General features: G+C 37.8%; 1 protein-coding gene across 4 annotated transcripts in view; it reads right to left on the bottom strand.

Annotated features, from left to right (window-relative positions):
- Window positions 1-344: 344 nt before the first annotated feature.
- TMEM117 (transmembrane protein 117) overlaps window positions 345-20,254 on the bottom strand; it is a 530,078-nt gene continuing 510,168 nt past the window's right edge. For 2 of the 4 annotated variants that reach the window (XM_037738890.1, XM_017529758.2), the window contains exons 7-8: window positions 13,650-13,779; window positions 1,083-2,420 (exon numbers count right to left, since the gene is read on the bottom strand). In XM_037738890.1, coding sequence (XP_037594818.1) covers window positions 1,774-2,420; window positions 13,650-13,779 — 777 coding nt within the window. In that variant the 3' untranslated portion in view covers window positions 1,083-1,773. Of the gene's footprint in view, window positions 2,421-13,649; window positions 13,780-20,254 lie in introns of all 4 variants that reach the window. The other 2 variants (XM_017529749.2, XM_017529762.2) reach the window with 2 other exon arrangements.

The raw sequence follows: 20,254 nt of genomic DNA on the forward strand, positions 1-20,254 counted from the left end.
TAATATTTTTATAAGACATGCATACTGATAATAAATATCTGCTTTCTAAATAAACCCTTCATTTTACAAGACAACGACTTTCAGAATAAATAAAAATGTGGTACTAGGTGGTATTATTTACATGTCCCACGGCTAAAAGTTGAAGGTTCTAGGCTGCAAAACTTTAGTGATAGCCATTGTTGGCACCTATCAGACATAATATGGTAAATTCCTTTGGATAGTATAGGTAATGGGTTACTAGAGTGAGCTTGATCTCGGCATTTTTTTGTGTGTGTCAGATATGTTTATGATTCTAAATAGCACCATGCATGGCTATTAAAGGTAAAAGAAACAGTGGGGCATGGTTCCAAATGCTTAGTAAAGATGTTTATTAAAGCTGGCTCTCAAGTGACAGATAAATGCATAGTTCTATTATGCATGCTAAATTCAGTATGCTGCAAGCTTAAAAGCAGATAGATCAAAACAAGAGAGATTTTAAAAAATCATAAAGACAAAATGCAGCTATGTCAGTGTGTGACAGGAAAATAATTTTTCCTTAAAAGTGATCTCCCTTCACCCTCTCAAGAAATGTAATCACAATTCATGGAACAAAATTGAAAGCCAGTTGGCAGTGTGCCTTTTCTTAACTTGCCTGGCATCAAGCTTAAAAAACCCCATGAAAATTGACTTTTATTAAGCTAAGATACAATTAAACAAAAAACATCACATAACAGCTCATGATGTATAATTCTTATTTATTGTGCAATATTTAGTTTTTAAAAAACAAAAACAACACACACGCAAAACAAGACACTAAACAAATTCTTTCATGCACGGCTTTTCTACCTGACAAGGTTCCGCTGCATGATTTTTGAGGAGTTCCCTTGCTCAGGGTTGGCATATGGTTTTCAATTTTCACTATCCGGAGCCATATTTGCAGAAAGATGTACAAATATTGTAAATGGCGGGCTGTGCTTCTCTCACATGATGAAAACTTCAGTTCCTTGGTTGTCTGGGGCTTTGTGTAAATGCCAATAAATTTGAGAGTTCACCCAACTGTGTATCTTAACCTTTGTTCCCAAAGGTGAAGGGCAGGATTTTTAATCAAGTAGCAATTTATCTTTAATTAGGAAAACATAATTAGGTATTATCACCTAATTGCAATTACTGGTGGGAGACAGTCACATTTCACGAGTAGTGACCCATGTTGGGTTATAGTTCTCCTATTACTGAATTCTGCATCTGTATTTATATTTGGCAGACAGCCAATAAAAATTAAAATGTGATCACCATGTTTTTCTGCAGTTCAGTTGTCAAAGTCACCAACTCTGCTGCTGAATAAGAAACCAAGAGATACTTCCTGAGTCACATTTAGCTATTTTTGTTTTCTGCTCAGACATCAAGTGTAGATCAAAATAGTTGTATACAAAATGCCCATGTGAAATAGGTTAGATAACTGTTCCACACTTCATTTCTGGTACAGTTAAAAACAGTTTAATGTCTCAAGGCACCACTATGGTTGAACATCAGATACATGGGTCATCAGCTAATCATCTACTATGCTGTAAAGTCAGTAATAGCTTGTGCAATTGTGAAAAGCAATCTCTAGAGGACTGTTAAGTATACAGTAGGCACGTGTATTATAATACAAATAGAAAACAATGAATCCTAGAAAAGCATGTTGAGCACCGTTGTGGCATTGTTCATATTTTTACTTAATGCTACGTAAACCTTACATATACAAAAGGAAAGACTAAATTTTTAAAGTTATACTCGGGGTTGCTTTTTGTGAGTCTAGTTCGTAGGTGTACTTTTAGAAGTTGTTGGGTCTTGATCAGCTTCTGTTGCACTTGTAGATTCGTTCAAGTGTGAGCTCAAGTTTTCCGAGGTTAGGTGGGAAGACTTGTAGACGATCTCATTGAAGTCAGACCTGATGCAAACCAAAGAAGGGTCATTCAAAGGGTCTTCTACTGAAGCTTGGGTGTTTTCTCGAGTGATTCCCATGTCTTTGCTATGTTCTGATGGAGACTTTCTTTTCATGCGAGTGTAAGTTTTGTCTTGATTCTCCATGCCTTGCTCATTTTTCAAAAATCGTCCAAAGAACCAAATAAAGAATCCAAACCACACAAAGGCTATCAGGCTTGGAACAAAGGCCAGACACTTGACATCAAGACTGGCTCCTATGAACCTGCTGTGTAAGAACATGTCTCCCTCGACATAAGTTTTATTAGTCCGAGGGTTAGTGTGATTGGACCTCCATTCCCAGGATAGCTTGGTTCTGTTCAAATCTTTTAAGCTTTCTGAGTCTTTCACTGTATATATCTTCTGCCCTGGGCCGATATATTGCCCATATTCATGAGGTTTGTAAAATATTTGGTTCTTCCACATATTAAGATCCAAAATCAAGACGAGGAAGATAATTCCATAGTTAAACCATTTGCCTGCATTAAAAAAGAAATACTGCATTAATCAAAGGGCCATAAAATTACAATAGGGTTTTCTCCAATAAAATGAAGATAATGGTATAATAGCATAAATTGTTAATGTTTTAGACTGGTTAACAATTTTCTGAGAGTGCTATGCTGCCATTAAGTGAATTGGCAAAGGGAATTTACTAAATGGATTCTGGGCATATGAGAACACAACTGTAGGTCCCCGAGCCAGTAATTTATGGAATTTATACTAACAAGATTAAGTCTCCTTGTTTTATAGGCACCACAGCTATACTCAAATTTGGTTCCATGTAGGTTATCCTCTAGAACATTTCAATTAATGTGAAAAAACAAAGTCTAATGAAATTTTTAGAAAAGTTCAATGTATAATTGAACATCTCTTACAGTTTTATAATTATGTCTGGGAAAGAAAGAAATCATTTTGCAATGCAAGCACAGCAGTATATCAAATGAATTCATATTGCTGTTTGTAGGTGACCTGTTGATTAAGCCATTAGTTGATGTGATTCAAATCAATAATCCTTGAGCATTCAAGACCTTAAAAATAATTGCATCAAATTCTCATTGAACAGAATGCATTTATCAGACACAAATGTAACCAAACCTTATGAACTGCTTGAAAAGACATATTTGAAGAGATTGCAACTACTAATATTTCTTTGTAGTATTTAATATCTTACATAAATAAGATATTTAATGATCTATTATCAAATGATACTTTTACATTTGCAAATGGAAAGAATGTGGAAAAACTTTTCAGGTACACTAGAGTTCATTATGATTTTTATTATGATTTCTACAAATGGAAAAAAAGTGAAAAAACTTTCAAGTGATACTAGATTCTATTATAATTTTTTATTATAAATTACCACAAGTTTTACAGTATCTTGTTTATTATAATAATAGTAATACCCGCCACATAGGTTTGTTATAGTAGGTTAGGGGACATACGTACCAGGTTCCAGAAGCTTTAGTTACAATGATTTTATGTATTATGCCAAAATTTTTTCTTTTGTATTTGTAGTAACATTATTTAACATTGTTACTGCTTCATATGATTATGTATTTTGCAATATACAGTCTAACAAAATATATATCTGCATAAATACATAAGAGACGTAACTATGAGGAGTTTAGTAAAGTATTTTATCATCATAATTACATATTTTAAAGCTCCTATTATATGTAAGGCTAAATGGTTTTAATCCTGGCTCCAAAATTACTAGCTGTGTGATCTTGGGCCAGTTGTTAAATTCTCTAAAGCCCAGTTTCTTTACATGCAGAAAATACAGTATTTATTAAAGTTGTCAGAATTTCATGCAATTACTAGAAGCTGAAGATAGTGCCTGGTACATAATAGGGACCCAGTAATTGTTATAATTATTATCACAAAAGCCTTGCCTAAACAATGATAATTTTTTTATTTGCATGAGAAGGTCCAACTTGCTCCTCTATGAAGAGAACTTACCTAAACTATATGAAGGGAAATAGTAACTCTGCTGTCTTGACATTGTTCAGCTATATAGTTTATAGTATTTGAAATGAAAACTCTTGCCTAAATGATCTTTTTGGCATGTCCAACTGGAAAGTAACTAAGTATTGGGAATGTTGTTTCAGATATGATAAAATATTTCTAGCATCTGGGGCTGTTAAGTTCAAACCACTCATGAGATTTTCAAAATTAAAACAGGTCCATACTAAGGATCCACCATAATAGACTCTGTGTAGGACACCTTGGTAGATGCTGAAGACGTACGTTTCTGCCTTTCAGAAAGGAATTCGTCATCTTGTTGGGGGAACAGGACAGAGATCAACAGATAAATAATAAGAGGCTACATCTGAGAGGTGCCAAATGAGTGATACAAACCATAAATGCTGTAGATATTGAGAAAATGGAAAAAAAAACCTGAAGGATACTCTCTGCAGGAAAGATTTTGAGGAAGAAACAGTTCATGTGGTCCTTGAAGAACAAGCAGGACAGAAAACAGTTTGGAAAATTTTGTGTTTTAGTTTATGCTTTCAATATGTTGCAGGTAGAACAGCATATAGAAAAAGATGAGATGTGGAAGAAAGCAGCTGAGAGGAGAGAAAAGGAAAAGAGTGGAGACTATTGTAGAAAAAGGCAGGAAAGGGATGAGAAACAGAGAAATGAAAAAATTCAGATATTCTTATCCAGTCTTGAGGAGGCTCTAATTTGTAGATTCCATGACAGAAAGCAAGTTGACGGAGGGGCTTTGGGTTCTCCTCTATTGTAGGAGCTTTATATTTATTCTCTTGCTGTAAACTGTATGAGTTACAAAGCCAGAACCGATTTGGGGTGGGGGGGGGGAAGAGGTCCTTGTGCTTGTATGACAGACCACCATCTTCTTTTATTTTTATTTTCCTTTTGAGACAGGGTATCATTCTGTTGCAAGGCTGGAGTGCAGTGGTGCAATTGTAGCTCACTGTAGCCTTGAACTCCTGGACAAAAGCAATCTTCCTTCCTCAGCCTCCCAAGTAGCTAGTACTATAAGCTCAAGTTACCATACCTGGCTCCCACTCTCTTCTTGACTCCCAAAGGTTTCTTTCTCCCAAATAACTTTTTACAGCACTATTCAATTATTTTTCTACCAATTGAATAGTGCTGCGTCAGTCTGACGACTAAACTTGCACACCCAAGGATCAGTTTTTATTATTTCTCATATGTCCTAAAGTCTGAACATTTAGATGGGGTGGAGAAGGAACAATTTAAGACAGTGTGGTCTACCATCAGTTAATGGATATCATCCCCTACTCCAACACATCTTTACTGGTTTGAGAAAGGGAGCACCATGGTGACAAAGCTGTAGGCCGGAAATAACAGATGGGCATCTCATCTGAACACTAAACTTAAAGCATATGACCTTTGGGTAACCTGCTTAACCTCTCTAGACCACGGTTATTCTATTTTCAAATTGAGGAAATTGAACTAGATGCCTTCCAGTTCCATAATTCTGCCCTCCTCCCCCAAATCTGTCTACTTACTGGTTGTGTATAGAATCCAATTTTTTATTTTGTGAAATGGAGAATAATACCAGTATAATTACCTCAAAAGATTATTTGTGAGGATAAAACAAAATGTTGTTGTATTTGAAAATTCTCTGAAATATATTGTTTGCCAAAAATTTAAGGTGGTATTATTTCTTCAATTTCTTTTCTCTACTTCTTCAATCCAGATAATATAGGATCTTGGTGATAGAATAAGAGAGAAGCAGATGTAAGGATTCTAACAAAGATACATCTTAAAGGTGATCACATTATTTTTTCTGTTGGGATAAAACAGTATGCATTACAAAATACTGACAATAATAGGAAGATGGCATGGAACCAGTTATCCAAGAGGACCCAGTGTGTGGCTCTAGGTAAATATGCTTGTGAATATGCATATTTAACATGTTAAAAATCCTTTGCAATTGGTAGTTTGTTTACTGCTTGCAGTAGTTTTGGCCCTGAAAAAAGATCTTTTATATCTATGAATTTTGAAGCTAAAGAAAAAGGGATCATGTCCCTACCTCTCCCTCACAGAAGACAGGCCATGTGGGGGCAGGGAAGTGCAGAGGGGAAGGCATGCAGTGAGGCAGGCTGGCTATTCATATCACATTTCCCTTCTGTCTTCTGAGGATGTAGCAGCATCCTTCCCTCATTCAGCTGAAACTTGAAGCTGCTAACACGGTAGATAAAATGGCCCTTCTTACTATTTGTGTTTGTTTCTGCCCGCCTGACATGACCTCTAGTTCATTTATCTGTTTACAGAGGAAGGAAGTTCATCTTTCTCTGTCATCTATACTTCCATTTTTCCCACGCACTGTGTTGTTACCTTAGTAATGATTTCTCCTCCGTAAAACTTCCTTTTGCCCTATCAGATGTGGCAAAGCAGAAGGTAAAGTCAGGGAGGGCAACCCAACCCCCGTGTTCTTATCTATAAAGTGAGGGAGTTGAGCTAGATAATCCCTAAGATTTCTTCCCAGCCCTAAAAGTCTCTTTGATGAGCCTGTGAAATAAACATTGCCTAAATCTTAGTGTTTTATGCTGGGCCAGGGAATCTCAACATTAGAGCAAAGAAGATGGAATATACAATTTTTAGAAGGAGAAAGGTTTTCTGAAAAAAAAATTATATATTCTGAGAAACACCGTTTACCATAAAAAATAAATTTGAGTCCCTGAAATGACCCGCAAAGAAAGGATTTAAGACAAAAAAGAGCAGAATAGAAAGTGCTTCTGTAGCCATTTTCCCAAGTGTGTTGCTGTGAATACACAATCGACAGTAACCAGAGGGTTGGTATTTCAGCATTAATCATATGAGAGCTTTTGCATCTTCCCCTGTTGTTTCAACTACATAGCACAATGTAAATCAGCAAGGAGGTAGGGTAAGGATCCATACATTATTTCTATTAATCTCCTTGTTGGAATATCTCACTATCTCCTCTAATGAGAAATCACTGCATGGTGTTGGTGGGATTACCTCTTTCTTGATTTGGGGGCTTTTAATGAATCGTACTGGTTGTCAGAAATGATATAATGAAAATTTTATCTTTTTACTTTGTGGGAGTTTATACAATTCGAGGATAGGTCATTATAAAAGGATTCTTTATTAAATATCACCCTTAGTTAACATAGCAAATGACAACAATTTGACGGAAAGTTATTTTTTCAGCTAAGGAAAAAGAATACTTCTACCTTATAATGAACCTTTCATGATTGAAATATGCAAATATAATATTTTAAATCTCTTACTCTTCAGAGTTGCCAATTAGCATTGTAGCTGATCTGTGCTGTTGGCCCCTCTACCACATGGGTGCAATGACTTGGCCAGACTTTGACATCCAGTGCAGGTGCATGGATGTGCAGTTATGCTCCACAAAGTCATTCAGCAACCATCATGGGACAGCACAAAATCATAGCCTTGAAGAAGATGAATTTTCGATAAATAAAAGACATACACAGTTTGCTGTATCAGTCTTCTTGGCCATACATATTCAATGTCCCCTCATTCCAGATGTGAGCAATAAAAACAGGGCTCACAAGTTTGCATCTCTTCATGTCTCTCCCTAGGTAATTTAGGGATATCTAGAAACCACATTAAGTGCTTGGGTTATGAGGAGGCCATTTACTGAACTGAAAATATTTACTTATTTATGAAGTAGTCGTAGTAATTATTTGAGTTAACAAAGTACCTACCTTCTTAAGGCTTAAAAACAAATTGATATTGCTTCTCAAAGGGCCTCTCTTGTCATTGTTACTTCCTAAGTGAGAGACTATGCCTTAGGAAGCGATCCAATGTGACGAGTACAGATAGGAACATGTGATCATAAACGTAGAAAGAAGAAGACATGTGGTTATATTAATGACCATTAGATTATGACTTTCTTGAGATTGGGAACTGTGTCATGTTCATTTCCGTGTTCCAGATACCAACTTGTTTTTGACACATATTAACTCAGAGAAATATCTGTTACCGAACTTGTAAACTCTGAGACAAAGTGCCCAGAAAAATACAAAGAGAGAAGTTTTAGCATTTCAAATCAAATGCATGTGTCATAATTATCTGATGAATTCCAGGGTATAGCTAAAATTGGATATAATCTGAAAAACAGGGAAAAGCAAAATGTTCATGTTTCAAGGATTATGAATAATTAATTACATATTTCAAGTCCTTCTTCTGGCTCTGAAGACAATTTCTAAAGGGCATGTGAGTTTTATTACAAAGGTGCTTGTGTACGCACAAATGAAGACAGGATACCTCAGTGTGGGCAGGGCAGATGCTCAGGACTAGCAAAAAGTAGCAGGTCATGGGCAAAATGATGGCCCTGAAGATGAGTTTCGGAGAAATAAAAGAAATTGCTGCTTTATATAGAAATAAACATAGTTAACTCTTAGAGGTGAAAATGAAAATTGCTTGAGGAGAGGTCTGGGAAAAATTACAACTGAGAGAAGAATAAGAGGTACTTGTGTACTTTGGATAAATTCATGATCTCTGGAGACCTTCTCTGTGTACAGGATGCATCACATTTCCTTATAACAAGTCCCTTGCTAATTCTACCAGATAGAATATTCTGCTAGAGGAACCACTGGCCTCCCATCCCCAGCCTTCTCATGGCCTGATTGATACAGGAGAGCTCTTTTAAAAAACCAATCTCTGGGAACTCATTTGCTAGAAATCATGCACCTATGAAAATAAAAATCGTTCGTTTTTATTCATTATTTTCCACATTCTCACCATTGTAAAATACCTGTACCCTCACACAACACAGGAAACTGAAATAGAACACAGACACTACACAGGCTTGTTTACTTCTACATTTTCAATTTTTGCCGAAAGGGCTCCCATGGGCATCATCGTGCCAACAGTGTGAATTCTCTTCTCAAGGCTGCACAGGCCTTCCTTCTGGCCTTTTGCCCAACCCCCTCCTAATTTACTCAGATGATGGCCACCAATGGGATACTTCCTTTGTCTGGCTGCGATGACAGATGGCAGAGCTACCACTGGGATTGGCATTAATAGGACTCAGAGGAGCTTCCGAGACTGAATTGAGAGGCCATTCCTCTCTCACCTCCAGAGATTTAGTACATCGCATTTTCAATCCATCTATGCACTTACCTTATAGGTAAAGGGGAAGAGGTCAGAGGAGATCATTATACAGTTGCTTTTCATGTTTACTTTTAGGAGGAGACCAATGAACTTGGGCTAAAAGTACCAGTGTGACTTAATTACTAACCATTTGTTCCCTATGTTACTGAAGTCAAAATTCTAAGATAAAAAAATTTTAAAATACCCTTGGATAGAAATGATTTATTTTTATAAGCTGTAGCCCAGCTTATAAAATGAAAGCTCATATATACTGCAGCAAGCCATCTGTCAAGGGGGATCCAGATGAGCTAAACAGATGCAACAATTCAAGTTATTTCTGACATACATAAATAAAACTAGCTTGGAATCAGGATTAAAAAATACTCAAATCCTAAGTGCTTTTAAAATGTCAATGGGAACTCATCAGTGTCAGATAACCCGCTACATACAGAGTATTTCATTGAGAGAATTTTGCATTCTTAGTTTTCTCTTTTTTGAGGACTCAGGACAGTAGAGAACTCAGCATTGCGGATAAATGGCCAGAGAATGCCCCCTCAAGCTACCCAGCATTTCTGAATTAAATAGGAAATCAGCCTGGGCAACACAGGAAAACCTCTGGCCAGATGAAAGGAAAAGCTTTAAGTGAAAAACAGCGAAAGCTTATCAAATGCTTACTACATGGCAGATAGTGTTGTAAGTGCCTTACATATATTAATTTAGTTCTTGTGAGAACCCTATGGGATAAATATTATTACTGTACCCATTAAATAGATGAGAAACTGAGTTTCTGAGGGGGTTAAGAAACTCGATGATGGCCACACCAACAGTAAGTACCAAAGGTGGAGCCTATGTATCTAACCTCTTTGCTCCATTGCTTCAGTGTATACTGGATGTCTTTTCTAGATCATAGGGACATGGTAGATTGGGGCCAAGGTGGAGCCAACTCTTGACTGTGGAGACCCTGCAGGGTCCTCATCCAGGCTCTTCTAGTGCATAACAAAAGAAGCAGTAAAGCAACAGCAGGACCCATCTGGGGTTCTGCAGGTTCCCTTCTCAACCCTGGCTCCAGCTTCCTCTGTGGTCACTCAGACCAGCACCTTTCTTCAATCATCTCCTCTGCTGGCCCCAGCTCTAAAATTTTCAGCTCCTAGGACTCTACCATATCCCTTTCTCCCCAGTCACCCCATTGCTATTGAATTTGCATTCTCCCCCTTGGCCTTTAACAGTTGCATATGAAAACAAATTAAAGCTGAGATAAGACGAATTCTAACTACAGAAAATGTCTCAGCAGCAGTGCGTCTCAAAGAGCAGGCCTCTGCCAGCCAGCAGAGGTATCACTTGCAGTGCTTGACAGAAGGGTGGATTCTGAGTCTGCCACTACCTCAGGCATCAGATCCTGGAGGTGTGGCTAACGCAGCTGTCTGTTCAATAAGCTCTCCAGGTGATTCTAATACACACTAACGTTTGTGATCCCTGATGGATCTAGAGGGTTTTATGCTTAATAATCCCAGTGGTGATACGATATTACTTAAAGGAAAGTACTGAAGCCTCCATAAAAAAAGTAACAGGACTTGAAGCTGATCAACAAGCTATAATTTGTAGTTTACATGGAAACTTGTAGGCTACCATTGGGAATATTGAAACGCAGCATGTAGCACAGTATTTTGGAATTTTTACCAAGGTTTCCACAGAAACTGTTGTCTTACAAATGTAGACAGGTAAAGTAAAAGGCCCTTCACAGAAGACTAGATGCTATTCTAGGGTGGCCTCACCAACCTCTTCAGCCAGTTAACAAAACAGAGAGTAAAAGAAACAGAACAAAAACAAGAGAACAAAAGCTCAGACTGCTTCAACCTCCAAACCTGTGACATCTTCTCAGGTATCTTTATCATGGATATGTGGATGCATGTGAACAAACTGGGTTTACCACAAATTGGATTTAATTTGCTTATGGTGGAGCCCTTCACTTCAAAGTCCTCATCTACCCTATTTTAGTTTATTTTTTAAGACAGGATCTAGCTCTGTTGCCAAGGCTGGAAGTACAGTGGTACCATCATGGCTTACCACAGCCTTGACCTCCTGGGCTCAAGCAATCCTCTCACCTCAGCCTCCCAAGTAGCTGGGATCACAGGTGTGTGCCATCACGCCTGCCTGCCTTCCTGCCTGCCTTTCCCTCCCTCCTCCTTTTTCTTCCTTTCTTCCTTTCTCTCTCTCTCTCTCTCTCTCTCTCTCTCTCTCTCTCTCTTTCGAGATGAGGTTTCCCTATGTTGCCCAGGCTGGTCTCAAACTCCAGGGTTCAAGTGATCCTCCTGCCTTGGCCTCCCAAAGTGGCAGGATTACAAGTGTAAGCCACCATTTCTGGTCCCCTATTTTATTAGTGTTTTGAATTTAACTCCAGAATCCTCAAAGGCCTTTTTGGCAAGTCCAGGCACCCAGTTGTTTGCATGACGCATTTCAGGGAGATGCTCTGATCTGTCTGTGGTCTCTCAATCAGAAAGGTGACATCCCCAGTTATCAACATCTCTTAGAGGAGCTTTTCCAAAGTCCCATTCCCTGGCCCTCACCCAGACCTATTGGATCAAAACATTAGTGATGAAAACCAACAATCCGAATATTTATAAAGTTCCCTGAGGACCTAGCCATCAGTATCATATAGCAAACACTGCACCAAAGCCTTAATTACAATACATTCCCACCTTCTGGCAAACCAGATTAATGTGCAGCCTCTGTTACAAAAGTTTAACTAGTCTTTCATCCTTTTAGGTTTTCAGAAAATAATTCTTGGTGGGACAAGGGTTTTAGTTCAAATGAAAGTCATGGATTTGCTTCTACCTAAATCCATAGTAGGCTTTACCTCAAAGGTAGTAACACTGAAGCTTCAGGGACTCCGCATGCATGGCCTGTTTCTGAGGCACTGAATATAATTTTGAGATATAATTTTATATTCATCTTCTTAAACAGAACATTCTAAATTGTGTAAACTCTGGACACCACAAATCTGAAATCTGTACCATTTATAAATGACAATGTAAATGATAGTCATACAAAATAACACTAAATTAAATATTTTTAGCAGCTCATTTTTTTTCTTACCAACAGATCTCCTTTTTTTTTTTTCTTTTTTAACCTGAAGTTCTGTACTTCAGCAGGATATTTTTGACAAGGTACTCTGATAGTCAGAGACAATATTAGTGTAATCATGGCCTGGGACAAGTGCTGGTAGCAAGAACAGATGGCCTATGCAGAAGCCCACCCAAAGGGATACGATGGTGCCATGTGTGTGATAGCTGTTTTAGAAGTCCAAGAGGGTAGCATACTGCAGAGATTAAGTGGGGACTCTGAAACCACACTATGTGACCTGAACTCAAATTGATTGATTTACCCAGTGAATTTAATAGATGGGCCTCATTCATTTTGAATAGGAAAAGAAACCTGCTGCATCTTCCCTATTCATGAGCTCATTCTCCAATTTAGGAAGGTCGCCTCATGCTCAAAGCAAAAAACAGCCTCCTAGCTGGGAAGCAAAGGTTTTTTGCAGTACTCAGATGTTAATGTTTTCTGAGCTTAGACTATTTTTATTCTGCAGCACAGACGGTAGTGTAAGCACAGATTTCTTCAGGAGTTTTTATTATAGCAGGTGTGGGATCCTAGGCCATTGTCCTTCAAACAGATGCACATTCATTACCTGCATTTGAACAGCTTCGGAACTAATGCCATCCTTTATCTGTGATCATTCAGCTGTCTGCTTCTTGTTATAAAGAAAAATAGATATAAAACGTAGCTCCGGGAAGCCCTTTTTAGATGAGAACGATATGTCATGAAAGGATATTATAATAAATCATGTTTTACCCATTTCAAAAGCAGAAAATATCTGAAAATAAAATAATCTGAAGATCCACAAGAGAATCACTTAAGATGAACCTGAGCTTTGCCACAGGAGTAGGTTTTGGAAAATCAAATGAGAAGTAGCCTAACTCCCTAAAGGCGTATGTTCTGATTGGGGCTCTAGGACACCATTGTTTTAATTTCAGCAACACATGAAGAACAAGAGCATAAAGAACATTAAGCTGAAAATAGACACTGAGTTCTGTGGTGAAAAAGAAACCCATCCAATGAATAAGATCAAGATAGAGTGGTATACAGAGTATGGCGGAAATAGCTCTCTACACCAAAGATTTGTCTTTCCTCTTGGATAATCCTATACTAGAATACTAGATCTGACACCAGAAGTGGCTGCTCAACTAAAAACCACATTTCCTTGCTCTCCCTGACTCGAAGTAGGGCTATGTACTAGTTAACATCAATGGAACATGAGAAGAGGTGACATATTTCTTTTCTAAGCCAAAGAGTAAGAAAAGGACAAGCCTTCTTAATCACTTTCCCCATTCTCTTTACTTCCATCTGCCCGCTGGTTGCTAACACTGAAATTGTCAAAGCCACCGGTAACCTAGGTCCCAGAATGATGGTACAGAGCCCCCTGTTGATCTGAAAACCACCTTGCACTATTACGTGAATGAGTCATAAAACTGTATTTATGCCTCTCATATATCATGGCTTGCTTTTTACAGTAGCTAGCATTACCCTAAATAATATACGAAGATAATTAAATTGTGTTCAAAGATATAACACACCTGTTATGTGAATACGGTATTCCTCCTTGAAGATCTTCTGGAAGAAAGGAATCTTGAACTGCATGTGTGGGGTATGCAAACCAGGGAGATTTACATCAACATCTCCCATGAAATGTGGGAATTCCCAGTCCTGTCAGAGAAAATCAAATGAAAACATATTTGTGATTTGTTTCATTCCTAAGCAGCAAAACACCAAAAATTGACTTTTTATAAGCACTTATTTTAAAATCATTTAAATGCAGCCAGCTGTTGGATGTCAGTTTCATTCTGTGATGGTTATTTTATGTACATTAGGTAGCAGTATGCATTCAAAATCAAAATTAAGTCATAACTTATATCTTCAGATTTTCTTTTTAATGTGGTAATAAGAAACCAATACAGAATTGATTTGCATCTACATGTTTCTCATTTTCATTCTGGAGAACTGAACTTAAATGTTTTTGGGAAGGAAGTGATCTGTATTTAATAAATATGGAGTAAATTTGTTGTATTTTGTTTTACGACTTTTAAAAAATATGAACCTTATAGCATGTCTTCCATAAGAAGACAAAGTAAAGAGGATCTGATTCACTTAACCAAGTTCTTTGATTCATATCAAGTGACTTATTACTCATGTTTGCTGGCAACCATCAGGAATGTAAAAATGACAGGCTACTGTCCTGCTCTCTTGCAAGTCGGCATCATTTGAGCCAAACAATGGAAGACCTGACATGGTAGCGTGAGAGATCAACAGTGAATTAATTCCCAAATTGTCATTAGTTATTTCCTTGTTGTCAAGGCAAAACTGGGTGGGCCAATCCTCCTTCTCCAAAGGAAGGGAAACAGATGCAAATGAGGATACTTTTAGGTGTCTCACCTCCTCTTGGTTTTCAGATAGAGGCACCAAATTAAAGTTCATAACTAGCATATAAAGAAATAATACATGAAATTTGAAGAAACATTTGAGATAGATCCATAGATATTAGTATACACATTTTCACTTATAATACCTAAATAATCAACAAATAATCAGTCCTATATTTAGTTAACATTCCTTTAAGAATTTGAATATGTTAGGAACAAAATATTAATTTGAGATTTTAATTCATTACCTCAATATAAATAAATAAGTTTATTCGAGGCTTTTATATATGCAGCTGAGAGCGATGTGCTAGTAGTACAGTGCCTAAGCTTTTTAGAGGTTTCCATGTCCATTCCACTCTCCTCTCTCTTGGGAATTCTGGTTAAGAGAGAATGGGCCTTGAAGAAAAGATATGTGAGTGGCAGTAACCAGGAAAGCCTGCAATGTCTATCAGTTTCCTGATCTATGATCATTTCAAGCTGCTAATAAGAAATAAATATACAAGAAGAAAAACAGAATGATGCAACACTATCCCTTTCTATCAGTGTACACGTAAATCTCTCGTTGGTCTCACCTCCACTTGTCTTTCAGACATCAGCAGCAAATAGACATGTAATTTGGGAAGTTCATAAAAACCAACACTCTAGAGCTGAATGAATTTGGCCCATTTTGATCTAAAATATTAGTAGAAGATGGATTGGTGATAACACCTGTGAACTATTGCTGAGGTTAATGTGCATTTGCCTTTTTTTCCCCCCATTAATGCCACCTTTGTTCTATGTTGCTTGGAAGACGTCTAAAAAAATTGACATTGAATTTATTATTTTGCTAAAATATAACTCATGAAGAATTATGCTTGACAAAGAAAATGACTGATAACCAGAATATCTTTCACTTGCCCTGGATAAATGACACAAAGCATTATCAATAGAGCACTTCTCTTTTTATTTCTCGGTTTAAGGAAGAGAAGATTTCTTGGTAGTAACTGGGCAAGTATATTCAGAATTGGCTTCTTTTTAGAAAGATGCTTTTGAATGCTCCCATTTAGCTTTTCCTTCCATGAAACTAAAGTTTTCTATTGGGTATGAAATTGGTTTTAGTTTGAAAGCAATCTCTAGAGATTTCTTATAGACTATGATCAAAATCTCATTCACACACACACAAAATAGTTTCTTGATTATATCCCACCTGTAGTATGAGAGAGAAAGATAAGCTATGGAAAAGGAGAGTAAAGGAAAGAGGGGGAAGAACAAGTCTTTGTTTTTATCTAAAAGATTACTTTTTTTTTCTTTTTTTAAAGAAAGGGCTCAGAGAAGATTTTTTGGGCCTGGGGGTGTGAAGTGTGAGAGAAGCAGCTGGTGCCCTGTGAGCTATTTTTAAAAGAAGATAAATAAAAGGCATGATGACTCATTCATAAAGTCTTTCATATCAGTCCTTCCTATTTTACTTTTTATAATCACAATTTTGTTTTTCCAGACCTCTTTTACTTAATCTCCTAAGGGTTTGCCTCCATTTTCTCTCTCTGGTACTCTGATTTTTACATTTCAATTCCTACTCCACATACCTCTTCAGACTCATCATTTTTAAGTAAGTGTAAACTCTGGCTTAATTTGACTTGGAGCAGAAGAGTAATAATAATAATTGCTAACATTTTGCAGGACATGTGGGGCTCATTTAATAGAAAATGGACATCCTGGCTAAGCGCTGTGGCTCACCCCTGTAATCCTAGCATTTTCGGAGGTCGAGGTGGGCAGATTACCTGAGATAAGGAGTTTGAGACTAGCCTGGCTAACATGGTAAAACTCCATCTCTACTAAAAATACAAAAATTAGTTGGGTATGGTGGTGTGTGCTTATAATACCAGCTACTCGGGAGGCTGAGGCAGGAGACTTACTTGAACTGGGGAGGTGGAGGTTGCAGTGAGCTGAGATTGCACCACTGTACTCCAGCCTGGGTGACAGAAGGAGACTCAGTCTCAAAAAAAAAAAAAAAAAAAAAAAAAAAAAAAAAAAAAAAAAAAAAGAAAAAAAAAAAAACGGAAATGGACATCCTAGGCTGGTAACCTCAGGTATTTAAAGGAGATAGAAAGCAGAGTGGGGATGATATTCTGAATCTGTCTAGGTTTCAGTCGATTCATCTATAAATTGGTGTTAAATATGTCAGCCTCACAGGCTCCCTGGGAGGATGAGATAACATTAGCACAATGCTGGAGACAGAGGTGAGAGACAGGTGAGTGTCCAACAAAAATGGTTTATTTCCTGGCATGATTTCAAGGTCAAGTTTATCCTAGCAGTAAAGCAAAGGAAGTGGATAGGTGTGTTTCCAGGAGGGTCACACATTGGCTGTTTCAAGGTTCAGGAGAAAAAGTAAGAAAGCCATGTTCTCCTTTCTGCCCTTATCCATGGCAGAGCACTGCCCCGCGGAGGCCCTTGACCAGGACTTGGGCTACAGCAGTCCTCCCAGACGGCGCCTGGAACAGGGCTGTTGAGAAGGTCATCTCTCTCAGAGACATGTAAGCATTGGCCTTACTGTAGGAGATTGGTCATAGTGGTGGGGAAACTACAGGGAAAGGAGCAGGGCTTCTGAAAGGTCAGAGGGTTCTGCAAAGCTTCAGGGGAGGATAGCTGAAGAGGCAGCTCTTCTCTAACCCCGAGGCAGAGGGCAAGGAGTAGGTACAAGGTAGTGTAGGGGAATTTATCTTAAACAGGCTTGTTTACTTATGTTGTCCAGAAACTGACCTTTGATCATCTGCCTGCCTGACTCATGCCTGCAAGGGGGAACAGTAATGTTAATTATCCGCAGATTGGGTTTGCTCCAGGCTTTCGGCAGTATGTCTGTACTGAATAAAAGCAAGTAGCTCCAGCTGTTTGGGGCTGCTCTCTTCTTCAGTTACTGGTGCCAGGCACCCTCTTAGCTGCTCTTACACTGCATACCTGTGTCTGAGTACTTTGTTCATCCATTGCTCAGCCAGGGTCTGCAGGACAGACCTGGCACTTCATGAAGACAAGAACAGAAGCTTACTGGTTTCTTGTGCAATGTGGGTCATACTGTGTGTGAAAGACTTTTAACAGTGTGAGGGAGATGCTGCTGCCATGCAGGTGGGAGGGAGAGCCAGCAACATGTGCAGCCAACTGATGGCAGAGAAAATCTGTGGACATTTGGGTTATAAATTATAGAGTACCTATCATCCTAGGCTGTATATCTGTGTATATAGTTACACACAAACCATCCTGCTAGCTATTATTAACCCATTTTTATTGAAGTATAATTGACAAAATATGTATTTAAGGTCACAATATGATGTCTTGATATGTGCATACATTATGAAATAATAATCACAATCAAGCTAATTAACACATCCACCTGCAGATGTGAGCATCTGCCTCAGAGAAGTTGTCGCTTGTCCAAAGTGACGTAGGTTCCATGCAGCAGAGCTGAGGTTTTATCTGGCTCCAAAGAGGACATACTTGCTACCAGGCCATGCTGTCTTTCAGTATGGAAAGTACATCACTTCCTGATTTTAATTTAGAACTGGAATTACTTTTACCTGCTCTATGTGTTCTAATTGAGAATCACTGGTGGCAGTCGTCACCAAAAGTCAGTTCCATGAGAGGCTTTAAACTATTTTCTTTCTTTTTTTGTTTTCGCTACAGCGATGTCATTTGATTTATTCTACCCTGGTGTAAGCAAGACCAACGTTAACACTTTCTCCAACAAACAACTGCCCCAGGGATAGCTGGCTTCTAATCAGACTCTGATGAGTAGGGAGATTTGACTAATGGGTGATTAATAGCAAACACTGAGATTCTTTTGGCATCATAACTATGGATATACAGCCAGTTTTATATACAGATTGTATAGAGGTGTTATGAGAGTCATGGCTTTCTTTCCTTCTACATAAATGTAAAAGATGTATCTTGAACACAAGATAAAAATGTTGAATTAAGGGAATCATGAGGCAAGAGGTATTCTGCTACAAAGCTCAGGGTAGATAGGCTGGGATCCTGGGATTGTATATTATAAAATATTCACTTATTTTGTTCTTTAAGAAATGTTATCAGTGTTTAGTAATTCAAAGCTTTCTTATCGTTCTCTGCTATTAAGTCTAACAATAACTACAGAGGCCTATCAGTTTTGTGGTTCAGTGATGTGAGAATTATTTAGGCACATGGTATTAGGTATTATGCTAGTTGAGTTCTCATCAGTTCACTAGAATGTACACGGTGTGAACAGACTTCCGACTTTGTATCTTTGTTACATATGATGAACAGTTAATTTTTATTCAGATGGGTATATTTCCCATGTAAAAATAAATGAACTGTGTCATGATATATATCTAATCTTAATTTTTACATATATGGTTTACTTTTGCCTATAGCAATAAAAATCAGTTACTCATCCCTGTTATTCATGAGCCACGTTAGACATAGAATTTCAGTTCAATGTTAAATACATAGTCAAGGTAGTCTCAGGATATTTAGGATTCATAATTTCCCAATGTTTTCTCATTGATACCCATGCCTCAGGATCAAGGAAAAGAATTTGCCACTATTGAGGGGAATTCAAGCTTGAAACCAACACTGTTTTGAATTCCCTGACTGGCATTTAATTTCCCAAATCAAATGAAGAGATCTCATTTCTATTTAGAGAAGCGTTAGAGGATAAAAGTGTAATGACACTGATTACTCTACCTTGCAAAACTGAAGTCAGAGTATCAGAACGAAAGTTGTATTTTCTAGGCTAAAAATTAGCCACCTGGTTTATGAGGAAATTAAGAGATAGATTAGATTTTACTGAAAAGCTGGTGACCATTTAGAATAGAGTTGACAATAGATGCTTAAATGTTGCTATAAAATACCAAGTTTTTTGATATAGTAATTTGTATAACTTCTCTTTATAAGCATTAGATTATTAAGCTTGGTATCAAATGTAACTTTACAGATATATTTCTTTCTATGTTAATCTCTATCCCTCCATTTTTCATAACTGAATTTAGATCTATGAGTATCAGAACATCATTCTACCAAAAATTTCCCCAGCTTGTAAAGTGTCCTTAGCTTTGCTATGCTTAGCAGTGTCCTAGCAACCGAATTTCAGATGAAAGTGAGCAGTGGTGCCCTGAAGAATTGTACTCAGGCTTTGGGTGATATTTTTGCTTCTTATTAAGAAACTCGAGTAACTGATTTCTTTCAGCAACACTGTACTTCTAATTGGCAAAGTTGCTGTAGTATCACTTGGCCAAATAAATCCTTGGAAACCTTGACTTATAGTAGATTTTGCTTCTTCGTTTGTTTATTAATGTAAACTCCAGGGAGCTGAGAGGAATTTCTTTCTGTTTTGTACACTGCTGTATATTCTATGGCTGAAATAATGCTCAGTATATAGTAGGAACTCAAACATTTGTTGGATTGATGAATGGTGCTCTCTGAAAGTTAAAGATATATAAGAATCCCTGCCTGTAATCCCAGCACTTTGGGAGGCTGAGGTGGGCAGATCGCGTGAGGTCAGGAGTTCGAGACCACTCTGGCCCAATATGACAAAACCCCATCTCTACTAAAAATACAAAAATTAGCCAGGCCTGGTGGCTCATGCCTATAGTCCCAGCTACTTGGGAAGCTAAGGCAAGAGAATCGCTTGAACCCAGGAGGCAAACGTTGCAGTCATCCAAGATTGTGCCACTGCACTCCAGCCTGGGAGACAGAGTGAGACTCCATCTCAAAAAAAGAAAAAGAAAAAAAATTCCTTTGTGGTTTCATATAAATAA

This window comes from Cebus imitator, unplaced genomic scaffold (assembly GCF_001604975.1).
Source record: "Cebus imitator isolate Cc_AM_T3 unplaced genomic scaffold, Cebus_imitator-1.0 Scaffold2, whole genome shotgun sequence".
Classification (NCBI taxonomy): domain Eukaryota; kingdom Metazoa; phylum Chordata; class Mammalia; order Primates; family Cebidae; genus Cebus; species Cebus imitator.